At 48.0% G+C, this 15,719-nt stretch overlaps 1 protein-coding gene across 5 annotated transcripts in view; it reads left to right on the top strand.

Moving 5' to 3' along the window:
- camsap2a (calmodulin regulated spectrin-associated protein family, member 2a) overlaps positions 1 to 15,719 on the top strand; it is a 249,257-nt gene that overhangs the window by 213,617 nt on the left and 19,921 nt on the right. For all 5 annotated transcript variants that reach the window (XM_085968318.1, XM_085968308.1, XM_085968338.1 and 2 more), the window contains one exon: positions 2,154 to 4,311. In XM_085968318.1, the coding sequence (XP_085824444.1) occupies positions 2,154 to 4,311 (2,158 nt within the window). The remainder of the gene's footprint in view (positions 1 to 2,153; positions 4,312 to 15,719) is intronic.

The raw sequence follows: 15,719 nt of genomic DNA, 5'->3' as shown, positions 1-15,719 counted from the left end.
TGTTTTTAAAAAAAAGTTAATTAATTTGTAAATATTTTCTCTAACCTCATTAATTTTACTACCTTTCACCCTTTTTTTTTTCCTCTTGACTCGCTACCTCCGCCGGGCGCCGCAACCTGCAGGCCTCGAAGCCTCGGCCTCTCCTCCCCAAACACGCCCGAGCTAGGCACCTCCCGTCCCGCTCAACAAGCGGCCCGTGATCGCCGCCATCTTTGTAAAGGCTGGCGGGGCGGGCCTGAGCCGAGCGTAGCCACCACCGCCATCTTTGTAAAGGCTGGCAGGGCGGTACGGAGCTCCGCGGAGCCATCGCCGGCGCTGGGCTCGGGTGCTTTGTGGCCTGCGGCCGAACGGCGGCCCGGGGCGCTGGGCTCGGCTGGGCCATGTCAGTGCGGGTGCCCGAGGCCCCGGGGCCTAGCCTTTTCCAACCGCCGCCGGCAGCACAACTCTCAACACTGGCAGAGGGGAGAGGGTCTGCTGGCTTCCCCCCCTCCCCTTCCCCCCTCCTTCCCCCACACCCCCTTCCCCCCACACCCCCTTTCCTCTTCCACCCCCCCTTTACCCCCTCCCGCACACCCCCCAACCCCCCCTTCCCTTTCCCCTTCCCTTCCCCCCCTTTCCCCTTCCCCCCCATTCCCCCCTCCCCTTTCCCTTCCCCCCTTTTCCCACCCCTTTCTCTCCTTCCCTCTCTCCTTCCCTCTCTGTCTCTCTCTCTCTCCTTCCCTCTGTCTCTCTCTCCCTCTCTCTCTCCCTCTCTCTCTGTCTCTCTCTCCCTCTCTCTGTCTCTCTCTCATTCCCTCTCTCTCCTTCGCTCTCTGTCTCTCCTTCCCTCTCTCTCTCCTTCCCCCTCTCTCTCTCTCTCTCTCTCTCTCTCTCTCTCTCTCTCTCTCTCCCCTTCCCCCCCCCTCTCTCTCCTTCCCCCCCCCTCGCTCTCCTTCCACCCCCCCCCCCCTCTCCTTCCCCCCCCTCTCTCTGTCTGGCACAGGGTTCTTGAGTTCCCTCGGCACCGCCGGGCACTCCAGCTAGTTTTATATATTTTTATTATCCTAAAGCTCATCTTCCCATTTATAACCCTCCCAAATTCCATGCTGCACCCTATCATTGTATCAAGGCACTGTGTTTTGCCCATATTCTGAAGCGGCAGGAATTTAAAATCCACATGTCCACCAAGATTAAACATATTTGTATACTGAGGAAGAAAGTGATACAGGTAGACTATCCTTTGTCCGCACTTCTGAAAACCTCTAAAAACCGAAAGTTTTTTCGTGGAGCGTAAATCGTGCGCACGACATGACCCGAGTGGCGCCAAACATGACAGGAGTGGTCCGGGAGCTCTGCCTTTCCCTGTGAGCTGGGCAGAGGGTCACAGAGTTCCTTCCTGGGTAGGAGATTGCAGGCCGAGCTGGGCAGTGTGAAGGAGGTACCGGGAGAGTGAACCCAACAATACAGCGGCCCGTCCGATAGCTGCAGCGGCCCGTCCAATAGTCTTTTTTTCTCCCCCCGCCCCCCCCCCCACCTGATTTGCGGGCCAGCTTAGTGTAGGAGTCAGCCGATATCCGGCTTTCCCACAACTGGCGGCGGCAGTCGAGCCCCAGACCCCCGCTAAGTCAAGGAATTCAGATACGGAGCAGGGGGAGCCGGAAACCTCGATCTAACAGCAGAAATCAGCAGCCGTTTTGTTAGGTTTTTTTTCTTCCCCTAGCATTTTTTTAAACAGTCAGGCTGTGGAAAGAGTCTCTGTAGCTTAGCAACAGCTTCAGAGACGCTTCCAAGGCAGGGCCCGAGTGTTTACAAGCTGTTGCTAAGCAACAGTGTTGTCAAAACCTTCTGAAATCCGAAAAATTCCGAAAACCGAAACACAGCTGGTCCCAAGGTTTTCGGATAAAGGATAGTCTATCTGTAGTGGGATAAGACTACATTGTATTTATGGAAGTATGGCTGCATCTAATTAAGGGGTGCTGAGGTATTAACAAATCACTTCCAAGTTATGACACTGTATATTTTAATTTATATGTTTTATGCAACCAATGTTTTAAAACTCATAGTTACTTGAGTCCATATCTGCAGAAAATCTTTTTTTTTTCCAGGAATTTGATTTTTAATACTAGGAAATTTGAAAATCTGTTGGTCACAGAGCTTTGTTTTTCTTTAAACAGATCCATTCCTCAAGCTGTGTCTTTCAATATTCCCTTTGATTCGGACAACAACATTGATTCATCCACCACAAATAACCGGACAATAATTAGATCAATTAGTAATGACAGTTTGATTTCAAACATCAACAATACTCCCAAACACTTGATGAGAAATGAATCTTTTCAGCCAATAAATGGACAGAACAATGGAATAGAAGAAGAAGAAATGCATCTGTCGAATCACAATTATGTGAAGCCGCCTGAAGGCTCTGCTAGGAGGTCTGGTATGGCAAATTATACCCCGAGAAGACGATCCATGAGAGATACAGTATTAAATGGGCCAAAAGAAAATAGTTTCGATATCGAGGACTATGGCAATCACATTGGGCCACCAAGCATTGAGGAAGCACTACAGATAATTCATGATGTGGACAAGCTTTACTCAGATCTTCCGTCTGAACAGCTAGCTGATGGTTTCTTCCTGCATGTTAAAAATGCCAATGACATTCCTGTAAAACCCAAAATGAATCAATCCAGCAGCCTAGATTCCATTGAAGAGATTAAGGGTGCTACAAGCCCCTTGACTGATAACACGGAAGTAGACACAGGGATCCATGTGCCATCTGAAGATATTCAGGAAACAATAGATGAAGACTTTTCCTTAAGAGATTATACTGTTAGTATGGATTCTGATATGGAAGACTTTTCCAAACCTCAAGACTCTGATCTAAGAAGTGATGATCATAATGATATGTTAATTCCAGGTTCAAATTCACTGAGTGCTGTATTACAAGCTGGAAATGGCATCTCTCCAAGTTCTGCAATTAAAATGACCAGTTTTGCTGAACAAAAATTCAAAAAGTTGAATATCACAGATGCCAGGTTGAGCAGTAGTAGTTCCCAAAAGACTACCCCGGAAAGTTCAGAGCTTAACACTCCAGGTATGGTTTCTAGTGGCCAGATACCTGAGCTGAATCTCAACAGACAAACAAGAGATCCTGCTCAGCTGTTAGCATCTGAAATGATTCAGCTTAAAATGAAACTAGAAGAAAAACGTCGAGCCATTGAAGCCCAGAAGAAGAAAGTTGAAGCTGCTTTTACAAGGCAAAGACAAAAAATGGGCAGGACGGCATTTTTGAATGTAGTGAAAAAAAAGGGTGATGGAATTTCTCCACTAAAGGAGGAACCTGGTGGTGACCATGAAGACAGATTGTCACATGAGAACAAAATGTCACGAACTGAGAGTGTTGAGGAAAAAAATGATTTTAAACCTGAGGCAATTGGAATGAATGGTAACTCAACAGGTAGTGGTAAATCCCCTCCCACTGTAGTTGAATCAGAAAAACAAGTTGCCTGGAATTTAAGTAGCCCCACTGAAGAGGCTTTTGGAGATGTTGACATCATAGAATACAACAGGTTAATTGAGAAAATGAATACAGCTTTGCATGCTCTGCAACAGGAAATGCAACGCTTGGCAAACCAGCAGGAATTAATAATGCAGATGAGGGAACAACAACAAGCATGGGTAATTTCTCCTCCTCAATCTTCACCACAAAAGCAAGTCCGAGAATTTCGACCTTCTTCAAGATCAACTGGGTCACTATCTCCTTCCCTATCCTCTTCTGGTGAATCACCTCGCTCTACTCAACGATCTCCACAGACTTATCACAGAAGGTCTTCATATTCTCATGTTAAAAACTCAAAATCAAGGCCAAATGAATTGAAGATAGCACCATTAAATCGTGTCCTCACAGCCCCACATTCTGTCGACAGTCTTCCTCATCTCAGAAAGTTCAGTCTCAACCAGGTCCAGACTAGTTCATTCATTATTTTTGGAGATGACGCACCTGATCAATCTTCAAAAGAGTACGTGAAATCAACTAACAAGGCAACAGAGTCTCAGACAGAAGAAAATAAAGTGACAAATGAAAAGCGCTTGCAAACAGAGAAAGAGGATTGCAGGCAGCCTGTTGAACTCGAGTCTGTGGCTCTTACGGATAGTCCTATTAAAAGAAAACATCCTGTTGACCAGAGCATGAAGACGAGCTTAATTGAGGTTTCCCTCTCAGAACTAAAGCTTTCAGAGGAGGAAGTGGAAGTAGATGAGACAAATGATGGTGATGTTGAAAAGGAGCATTTTGAAGAAGAACAAAAATTGTGTTGTGGATTCTTCTTTAAAGTAAGTGCTAATTTTATTTTTTGCTTTCTTGGACTGAATTAATAGTAATTGCAATATCACAAATAAAAATTGACAGATGCAAGAACAGTCTATTGTACATTTATAATTTTATTCAAACGATACTACGAAATTGTATACAGTAATGTTTCTTGCAGTAATCTTGTTAATAAGCTGTCATTACCAACATGGGTGTCATCCTTGGATCAGTGATGGCACTCTGACCTCTGAGAAAGAAGGTTCTGGGTTGAAGTCCCACTCCAAAGACTTGAGCACATAATCCAGGCTGGCCCTTCAGTGCAGTACTGAAGGAATGCTGCACTGTCGGGAGGTGCTGTCTTTCAGATGAGACATTAAACCGAGACTCAGGTGGATGTGAAGGGATCCCATGGCACTATTTGAGGAAGAGCAGGGGAGTTCTTCCGGTGCCCTGGCCAATATTCATCCCTCAACCAACACCTAAAACAGATGATCTGGTCATTTATCTCAATGCTGTTTCTGGGATCTTGCTGTATGCAAATTGGCTGCTACATTACAACAGTGACTGCACTTCAAAAGTACTTAATTGGCTTTGGGACATCCTGAGGTCATAAAAGGCAGATTAAAAATAAAAGCTTACCTTCATAGAAGGCATTGTGTGGAAGATCATCTACTTTTAAGGTTTACAATTCCCTGATAAGTTAATGGGGTGGAGAATAATGGTGCATTTTCTTAAGCTGCTTCAAAACCACTTTTCCCCCCCCAAAACGTGACCCAAGAGGAAGTGCACAAATCTAACACACCTATTAAAAGTCCACGGTGACAGACTAGCATGTTAAGTGTTTTTGCAGGAAACCCAGTATGGATATTGTATAATACAAAAGCAAAATACTGCGGATGCTGGAAATCTGAAATAAAAACAGAAAATGCTGGAAATACTCCAGATTTCCAGCATCCACAGTATTTTGCTTTTGTATGGATATTGTATACTTGCTTTTGTGTGGCAATTTTAAACTCTGAGTTGATCTTCCATGGCATTGCACACAGCAAGTCAGAGAATATGGTCACTCTCTCTTACCTGCCTGTGATGTCTCTGTGTTGCTGATTCTCTCCCCTCTTTTGCTTCTGCCTATCTCTTCTCTGCTCCTTCTCCTTTTTAACTCTCATAGGTGTTTGAAATTGGAATCTCTGTCTTAGCAGGCTATACGATTAGCATTGACCCTTTACTAGCTATTCAGAAGGCACAGATGGAGATGGAGATGGGCAGCACGGTGGCATAGTGGTTAGCACTGTTGCCTCACAGCGCCAGGGACCCGGGTTCGAATCCGACCTCGGGTGACTGCCTGTGTGGAGTTTGCACATTCTCCCCGTGTTTGCGTGGGTTTCCTCCGGGTGCTCTGGTTTCCTCCCACAGTCCAAAGATGTGCGGGTTAGGATGATTGGCTATGATAAATTGACCCTTAGTGTTAGGAGGATTAAATACGTGGGGTTACGGGGATAGGGTGGGATATGTGTTGGTGTAGGGGTTACGGGGATCGGGTGGGATATGTGTCGGTGCAGGCTCGATGGGCCGAAATGGCCTCTATCTGCACTGTGGGGTTTCTGTGATTCTGTGAAAGCTGGCTTCAAAATTCAAACTAATTTTTTTTTTGAAAATTGAAGTAACGTTAAATGAAAGACACAAATGAAATTTTCAACCTCCTCTTCAGACAGTTTCAACTTCACCTTCAGACAGCGAGATGCCATTTTTGCGAAGCTAACGACAGACTCCAACAGCATCTCCAATAGCAGTGTTTCGACTTCCACATTTAATCTCGCATCTGCCCTTGCCTAAAGTTGCTGTGGCATTTTGGGCCAGTTAAACAATTAAAAAAAAAAAAAAAAAATTTTAATCTATATTTTGCTAATGCTCCAACATAACTATAATTGTGTTCTAATTACTGCTTATCATTGTGCAACCCTAGGATCTGTTCTAATTCCACTTACTTAATATTGCCTGTTTCCAGGATTGCTTTTAACTGTAAAACCTTTATTCAATGTATTAGTACTTCTTAGTTCGTTGTCTTCCACACATCATAAATAAATTGAGCAATCTCACTGGGAATATCCTTAACAATTTTCAGATGTTGCATTTTTCAGTCCATGTGCCTCCACCTTTCCACAGTTCTCGCAATATGATCCACATTCAGTTTAAATTTTCCTCTTTCAATATCTCTGGTATCTGAGTGATTGTGCAAGTGAGGAATTCTTCAAATCAGTACAGGTTTGGGCTCAAGTGCAGAAGCACCTTGTCTCCACCCTGCCCCTTTCCATTATGTATTAGAACAGGTTGGGAGCTTAACATAGGGAATCCGAGGCAAAAATCTCTTGTTCTGTGTGCTGCCAAACTAGCATTAAAATTTGAGACAACTGCAAGAAAGCTTTTCCTGTAACAACTGCCATATCTCCATTGCCTGCCTTGATTTCATGACTTGCGATTCTGCAAATTCCCCCTTTATTTTAATCTATTAAAAATAGGCATGGCAGGGCACCTCAGCTGTACGGCGGGGCAGGGAGGGGAATGGTGGAGGATGATTGGGAAAGCAATAGTTAGGGGAACAGACTGTCGTTTCTGCGGCCGCAGACATGATTCCAAGATGGTATGTTGCCTCCTTAGTGCCAGGGTTAAGGATGTCACTGAGCAGCTGCAGAACATTGAGGTGGGAGGGTGAACAGCCAGAGGTCGTGGTCCATATCGGTATCAATGACATAGGTAGAAAGAGGGATGAGGTCCTACAGGCAGATTTTAGGGAGCTAGGAAAGGGATTAAAAAACAGGACCTCAAAGGTAGTAATCTCCAGATTACTCCTGGTACCACAAGCTAGTTAGTATAGAAATGGGAGGGTAGAGCAGATGAATGCTTGGCTGGAGAGATGGTGCAGGAGGGAGGGCTTTAGATTCTTGGGACATTGGGACCGGTTCTGGGGGAGATGGGACCTGTACAGGCCAGACGGGTTGCACCTCAACAGAGCCAGGACCAATATCCTTGTTTGGGGTGGGGGGGGGCGGTGGTTTGCTAGTGCTGTTGGGGAGGGTTTAAACTAATTTGGCAGGGGGTTGGGCACCAGGATGTAGCATTAGAAAGGAGAAACAAGGTGCACAAAGGATTAGGAGAGACAGATAGCACTAATGTAAGAAATAGTACGGTATTAGGTGGGGTCAGACTAAGAGAGAATGTAAGAAGGTCTAAGATAGGTTTACAGTGCATGTGTGTAAACGCACAAAGTGTGGTAAATAAGGTTGGTGAGCTGCAGGTGCAAATGGCCACATGGGAATATGATGTTGTGATGATAATGGAGACCTGGTTCAAAAGAGGGCAGGATTGGGTACTAAATATTCCTGGATATAAGGTGCTCAGGAAAGATAGGGAAGGAAAGAAAGGAGATCAGGTGGCAATATAGATTAAAGAGAATATTACAGTGCTGGAGAGAGAGGATGTCCTAGAGGGATCAAGGACAGAATCTATGTGGGGCACGATTTTCCCATTAGAGGCGGGTTTCGGTTTGGGTGGGTTCCAAACCTGCCTCCACTGCCAGGTGGGAAAAATTTGCAATTTCTCCCCTAATTGGCCAGTTACTTTCAGAGGTGTGGGTTCCCCTGGGCAAATGAGTCTTTTGGAACTGAAACTAGCCTCTGCTGACGTCACTTATCCAGCTTCATTTAAGGGCTGCTTGCTGCCTTGGCCCATTCCACTGGTTTTTGGTCGATGCTGTACCACCTCCAAACTTTTATCTGCTTGAAGAATGGCCAGCTCCAAGGCAAGGGCCTCCCCGAGGTTCTCGGATGAGGCGCCCCATGGGTATGCTGGCTGAGGGAGCGAGAGCTAGCAGGGAGGTGCTCTTCCCCTCATCTGGGAGGAAGAGGCCTCCCAAAGAAACCAAGGCTGTGTGGGTCCAGCTGGCAAGGGATATAACCTCCAGATCTGTGTGCAGATTGGGTGATTGTTTCTGTTTATTGATGAAATGCCATCCCTGTGTGAATGTATTAAAATTAGTAGATGTCAAACTGTTGGCGTGATGACATCTGTTATTTCGGCTTAGGCAGCTCCACATTGCGGGCTCTGCGACACTTGCATGGCCAGCGTGGTCAGAGTGAAAGGCGGCCAGGAAGTCATGTCCATTGTCTATCATGTGTTAAGAAGGAGCCAAGCACATGTACTACAATGGGCAACCTATGCAAATCTGGCCAGGATGATTGTATCCCTTGCATCATGGGCAGTCGTGTGCTGCCGCTGCTGCTGGTAGATACGCCGCCGCTCGGTCCTCCTCATCTGACGAGGCTATGAACTGAGCCACTTGCTCATCAGAAAGCTGCAAGTCATGACGCTGTGCCATGTTGTGCAGTGCACAGCAGACCACGACCATTCTGGAGACCCTGGCTGCTGAATACTGCAGGGCTCCACCTGATCTGTCGAGGCATCGGAATCGCATCTTCAGCAAGCCAATGGTTTGCTTGATGATGGACCTGGTCGAAATGTGGCTGGCGTTGTAGCGCTCCTCAGCCTCGTTAGCTGGCCTCCTGATCGGCATCATTAGCCACTTCTTCAGGGGGTAGCCCTTGTCACCAAGGGGCCATCCGTTAAGTTAGTTTGGCGGATTGAAGAGCGGAGGAACACTAGAGTTCCACAGGATGAAAGAGTCATGGCAACTACCACAGAACTCTGCGCAAACATGCAAAATCTCCTTCTTGTGCTTACACACCAGCTGTACGTTGAGGGAGTGGAAGCCCTTGCGGTTGACAACGATAGCTGGGTTCTGTTGGGGTGCCCTAAGGGCCACATGTGTGCACCATTGGCAAGCCTGCCATATTTGCAAAGCCCACTGAACGCGCAGTTACACTTGCTTGATCCCTTGAGAAGTGGATGTAATTGTGTGCTTTTGCGAAAAGGGCATCGGTAACCTGCATGATGCAACTGTGGGCGGCCGACTGGGAGATGCTGCTGATGTCTGCTGGTGATCCCTGGAAGGAGCCTGAGGCAAAAAAGTTGAGTGCGGTGGTGACTTTGACAGCCACTGGTAAGGGGTGTCCACCCGCTCCTCTGGGCTCCAGGTGTTGGTGCAACAGTGCGCAGATGTCTCCGTCAACCTCTCTCTAAAGTCTCAGCCTCCTTTGGCACTGCTGCTCACTCATGTTGAGGTAGCTCATCCTCTGTCTGTAAACCCTGAGAGGGGGGGGTATCTCCTGCGGCGATGTGCTTCCATGCGCTGGCGCCTTCTGCCCTGTGCAGCATCAGGTGGGTGAGCAGGAGGTTGGCGCTCCTGCTGCTGAGCTGCCTGGTTCTGCTGCTGCTGTGGCTGTGCCTCATCCGAATCTGAGGTCTATGATGAAAGGAAATAAATGGTTCCCATGATGCTGGCAGATACCTCAGTTGAGGAAGCGCTCAGTCCAAGCGGGGAGAGGGTCTTCCAAGGAGGTCCTACAGTTGAGAGACAGAAGCTGCAGCACCTCTGACTTCGGTAGGCCTGCTAAAAGTGCTGAAAGACCTGTGGAACAAAAGTTCTGCCACTTGCAACTGCTCCCTGATGAAAGCTCCATTTTAATGGTGGAGCTGCAGCTGTGAGGAGGCCACCCACTTGTCAACCCGCCAGGATTAGCTGGCGTGGTTTAGGAGGGTCGTGCAACACGCACTAAATATGGCAAAATAACAAAGGCCTGTCAAAATAGGATTATAGAGGCCCTTAACGACTATTTAAGGGTCTTAACTACCTCTCCTGACTGATGGAGGCGGGACTGAATCGCACCCATAAAACCTGCCTCCGGCAAAATCGCACGGAGGCAGGTTCCGAACCCGCCCTCACTTTTTGCGATTTTGCCAACTGACCCGCCTCCTTGGGGCTGGGAAAATCGCCCCGTGTTCGAGTTAAGAAACAATACAGGTGCCATTACACTACTAGGTGTATTCTATAGACCACCAACTAGTGGGAAGGATATAGAGGAGCAATTTTTCAGGGAAATTAGAGAGGTGCAAGAACTATAGAGTAGTGATAATGGGGACTTCAACAATCCTAATATAGACTGGGATAGTAATAGCGTAAAGGTCAGAGAGGGGGAAGAATTTCTGAACTGTGTTCAAGAGAACTTTCTTGATCAGTACATTTCCGGCCCAACGAGGAAGGAGGCATTGTTGGATCTGCTTCTGGGGAATGAGGTGGGTAAAGTGGAGCAAGTGTCAGTAGGACAACATTTAGGGAACAGTGATCATAGTATCATAAGGTTTAGATTAGCTATGGAAAAGGACAGGAAGCAATCTAGAGTAAAAATACTTAGTTGGAAGAAAGCCAATTTCAGTGGGTTGAGAACAGATCTGGCCTGGGTAAATTGGAATCCAAGATTGATAGGCAAAACTGTAATCGAACAATGGGCTGCTTTTAAAGAGGAGGTTGTTTGGGTACGGTTGAGGTACATTCCCACGAGGTGAAAAGGTAGGGCAACCACGGTCAGAGCTCCCTGGATGACGAAAGAGATAGAGAATAAGAGTGGGTGCCCTTGTACAAGAATCACTGAAGGTTAACATTGCAGGTACAGCAAGCAATTAGGAAAGCAAATGTTCCACCATTCAATAAGATCATGGCTGATCTGATCTTGGCCTCAACTCCACTTTCCTGCCCGCTCCCCATAACCCTTGACTCCCCTATAGTTCAAAAATCTGTCCATCTCCACCTTAAATATATTCAATGACCCAGTCTCCATAGCTCTCTGGGTAGAGAATTCCAAAGATTCATGACCTTCTGAGAGAAGAAATTCCTCCTCATCTCCGTTTTAAATAGGCGACCCCTTATTCTGAAACTATTGCCCCATGAGGGGAAACATCCTCTCTGCATCTACCCTGTCACGACCCCTCAGAATCTTGTATGTTTCAATAAGATCTCCTCTCATTCTTCTAAACTCCAATGAGTATAGGCTCAACCTTTCTTCATAAGACAACCCCCTCATCTCAGGAATCAACCTAGTGAACCTTCCCTGAACTCTCTCCAACGCAAGTATATCCCTCCTTAAATAAGGAGACCAAAACTGTACGCAGTACTCCAGGTGTGGTCTCACTAACACCCTGTACAGTTGTAGCAAGACTTCCCTACTTTTATACTCCATCCCCCTTGCAATAAAGGTCAACATTCCATTTGCCTTTCTAATTACTTGCTGTACCTGCATGCTAACTTTTTGTGTTTCATGTACAAGGACCCCCAGATCCCTCTGTACCGCAGCATTCTGTAGTTTCTCTCCATTTAAATAATAATTTGCATTTTTATTCTTCCTACCAAAGTGGATAACCTCACATTTTCCCACATTATACTCCATCTGCCAAATTTTTGCTCACTCATTTAACCTATCTATCTCCCTTTGCAGATTCATTGTGTCCTCCTCACAACTTGCTCTCCCACCTATCTTTGTATCATCAGCAAATTTGGCTACATTACAATCGGTCCCTTCATCCAAGTCATTAATATAGATTGTAAATAGTTGAAGCCCCAGCACTGATTCCTGTGGCACCCCGTTAGTTACAGTTTTCCAACCTGAAAATGGCCCATTTATCCTGACTCTTTGTTTTCTGTTAGTTAGCCAATCCTCTATCCATGCTAATATATTACCCCCAACCCCGTGAGCTCTTATCTTGTGCAGTAACCTTTTTTAAAAAATTTGTTTATGGGATCAGGGCTTCGCTGGCAATGCCAGCATTTATTGCCCATCCTTAGTTGCCCTTGAGAAGGTGGTGGTGAACCGCCTTCTTGAACCGCTGCAGTCCGTGTGGTGATGGTACTCCCACAGTGCTGTTAGGTAGGGAGGTCCAGGATTTTGACCCAGCGACAATGAAGGATCGGCGATATACTTCTAAGTCAGGATGGTGTGTGACTTGGAGGGGAACTTTGAGGTGGTGGTGTCCCCATGCGCCTGCTGCCCTTGTCCTTCTAGGTGGAAGAGGTCGCGGGTTTGGGAGGTGCTGCGGAAGAAGCCTTCGCGAGTTGCTGCAGTGCATCTTGTAGATGGTACACACTGCAGCCATGGTACACCGGTGGTGGAGGGAGTGAGTGTTTAAGGTGGTGGATGGGGTGCCTATCAAGCAGACTGCTTTGTCCTGGATGGTGTCGAGCTTCTTGAGTGTTGTTGGAGCTGCACTCATCCAGGCAAGTGCAGAGTATTCCATCACACTCCTTACTTGTGCCTTGTAGATGGTGGAAAGGCTTTGGGGAGTCAGGAGGTGAGACACTCGCCGCAAAATACCTAGCCTCTGACCTGCTCTTGTTGCCACAGTATTTATGTGGCTGGTCCAGTTATGTTTCTGGTTAATGGTGACCCCCCAGGATGTTGATAGTGGGGGATTCAGCAATGGTAATGCCATTGAATGTCAAGGGGATGTGGTTAGACTCTCGCTTGTTGGGGATTGTCATTGCCTAGCACTTGTGTGGCGCGAATGTTACCTGCCACTTATAAGCCCAAGCCTGAACGTCGTCCAGGTCTTGTTGCATGCGGGCATGGACTGCTTCATTATCTGTGCAGTTGCGAATGGCGCTGAACACTGTGCAGTCATCAGCGAGCATCGCCATTTCTGACCTTGTGTTGGAGGGAAGGTCATTGATGAAGCAGCTGAAGATGGTTGGGCCTAGGACACTGCCCTGAGGAACTCCTGCAGCGATGTCCTGGGGCTGTGATGATTGACCTTCAACCACCACAACCATCTTCCTTTGTGCTAGGTATGACTCCAGCCAGTGGAGAGTTTTCCCCTGATTCCCATTGACTTCAGTTTTACTAGTGCTCCTTGATGCTGGACTCGGCCAAATGCTGCCTTGATGTCAAGGGCAGGCACTCTCGCCTCACCTCACCTCTGGAATTCAGCTCCTTTGTCCATTTGTCCATGTTTGGACCAAGGCTGTAATGAGGTCGGGAGCCGAGTGGTCTTGGCGGAACCAAAACTGGGCATCAGTGAGCAGGTTATTGGTGAGTAAGTGCCGCTTGATAGCACTGTCGATGACACTTTCCATCACTTTGCTGATGATTGAGAGTAGATTGATGGGGCGGTAATTGGCCGGGTTGGATTTGTCCTGCATTTTGTGGACAGGACATACCTGGGCAGTTTTCCACATTGTCGGATAGATGCCAGTGTTGTAGCTGTAATGGAACAGCTTGGCTAGAGGCGCGGCTAGTTTTGGAGCACAAGTCTTCAGCACGATAGCCGGGATGTTGTCAGGGCCCATAGGCTTTGCTGTATCCAGTGCGCTCAGCCGTTTCTTGATAACACGTGGAGTGAATCGAATTGGCTGAAGAATGGCTTCTGTGATGGTGGGGACCTTGGGAGTAGGCCGATGTGGATCATCCACTCGGCACTCCTGGCTGCAGTTGGTTGCAAACGCTTCAGCCTTGTCTTTTGCACACACGTGCTGGGCTCCACCATCATTGAGGATGGGGATATTCATGGAGCCTCCTCCTCCCGTTAGTTGTTTAATGGTCCACCACCATTCACGACTGGATGTGGCAGGACTGCAGAGCTTTGATCTGATCCGTTGATTGTGGGATCGCTTAGCCCTGTTTATAGCATGCTGCTCCTGCTGTTTAGCATGCATGTAGTCCTGTGTTGCAGCTTCCACAGATTTGCACCTCATTTTTAGGTACGCCTGGTGCTGCTCCTGGCATGCTCTTCTACACTCATTGTTGAACCAGGGTTGGTCCCCTGGCTTGGTGGTAATGGTAGAGTGAGGGATATGCCGGACCATGAAGTTACAGATTGTGGTGGAATACAATTCTGCTGCTGCTGATGACCCACAGTGCCTCGCTGATGACCCACAGTGCCTCATGGATGCCCAGTTTTGAGCTGCGAGATCTGTTCTGAATCTATCCCATTTAGCACGGTGGTAGTGCCACACAGCACGGTGGAGGGTGTTCTCAGTGTGAAGATGGGACTTCATCTCCACAATGACTGTGCGGTGGTCACTGCTGCCAATGCTGTCATGGACAGATGCATCTGCAACAGGTAGATTGGTGAGGACGAGGTCAAGTAGGTTTTTCCCTCTTGTTGGTTCACTCACCACCTGTCGCAGGCCCAGACTGGCAGTTATGTCCTTCAGGACTCTGCCAGCTCGGCCAGTAGTGGTGCTACCGAGCCACTCTTGCTGATGGTCATTGAAGTCCCCCGCCCAGAGTACATTGTGTGCCCTTGCTACCCTCAGTGCTTCTTCCAAGTGGTGTTCAACCTGGAGGAGTACTGATTCATCAGCTGAGGGAGGGCGGTAGGTGGTAATCAGCAGGAGGTTTCCTTGCCCATGCTTGACCTGAAGCCATGAGACTTCATGGGGTCTGGAGTCAATGTTGAGGACTCTCAGGGCCACGCCTTCCCGACTGTATACCACTGTGCCACCACCCCTGGTGGGTCTGTCCTGCCGGTGGGACAGGACATATCCAGGGATGGTGATGGAGGAGTTCGGGACATTGGTTAAAAGGTATGATTCTGTGTGTATGACTGTGTCAGGCTGTTGCTTGACTAGTCTGTGGGACAGCTCTCCCAATTTTGGCACAAGTCCCCAGATGTTGGTGAGGAGCACTTTGCAGGGTTGACTGGGCTGGGGTTGCCGTGTCCGTAGCCGGTGCCGAGGTCGATGCCGGGTGGTCCGTCTGGTTTCATTCTTATTATTTTGTTTCGTAGCTGTTGTGTATGTACCTTTAAGGGAATAACTGGTCTTAGACTGCAGTACCGGCAGTGACCACCCCTGTATAAAAGGCCCTAGCAGGCTTCTGTAGTTTCAGTTTCAAGCTGCCTCTTGTTCAGTAAAGTACCTGTTAAACTGTTCTCCCGAAGTCCGTGTATTATTGAGGCGCGGACTTTACAGTGACGACAAGTAAGTTCGAACTCACCTGCAGTGTGGCATCATCTCACGGGGATCTCGCCTGAAAGGAAGGTCCTGGAAGGTCGTAGTCTGAGCAACGGGCGTCGACCGAGGGCAACCGCCCAAAGAATCCATCGGTGTTTGGAGAACTGCGGGAGAGACTGTGGTTCCAGCGAATCGTGCTGGTAGCAGGTAGTGCGCTGACTCTTCCGGACTGCGGCGGGCTCAAGCTCGATCGAGCGGCTCTACAAATCAGGCCGCGCAGCGTCGCCGGGAAAAGAAAACAAGAGAGAGAGGGTGGAGCGCACAGGGCGCGGTCGGTGCTCGAGAACAGGACAGCGGAGAGAAACTAAACGGGGGGGAAGGAAAGCGAGACGTGCCGAAACTGCGGGTCGCCGCCATTACCCCGTAGAACGCTAGGAGCGGCGTGGCAGTAAGGGGAAGAAGCAAAAGCGCGGGAGGCACCATTTTATCCCGTTGGGGAAGAAGCAAAGCGCGGGAGGCGCCATTTTATTCCATTGGGGAAGAAGCAAAAGCGCGGGAGGCGCCATTTTAAATCGCCCAAGATGCCGAAAAGTGGCA

This window comes from Somniosus microcephalus, chromosome 2, assembly GCF_052327205.1.
Source record: "Somniosus microcephalus isolate GS21.2 chromosome 2, FLI_Smic_1.0, whole genome shotgun sequence".
Lineage (NCBI taxonomy): Eukaryota > Metazoa > Chordata > Chondrichthyes > Squaliformes > Somniosidae > Somniosus > Somniosus microcephalus.
Note: the sequence above shows the minus strand (reverse complement) of the source record. Positions and strands in the feature narration are given on the sequence as shown.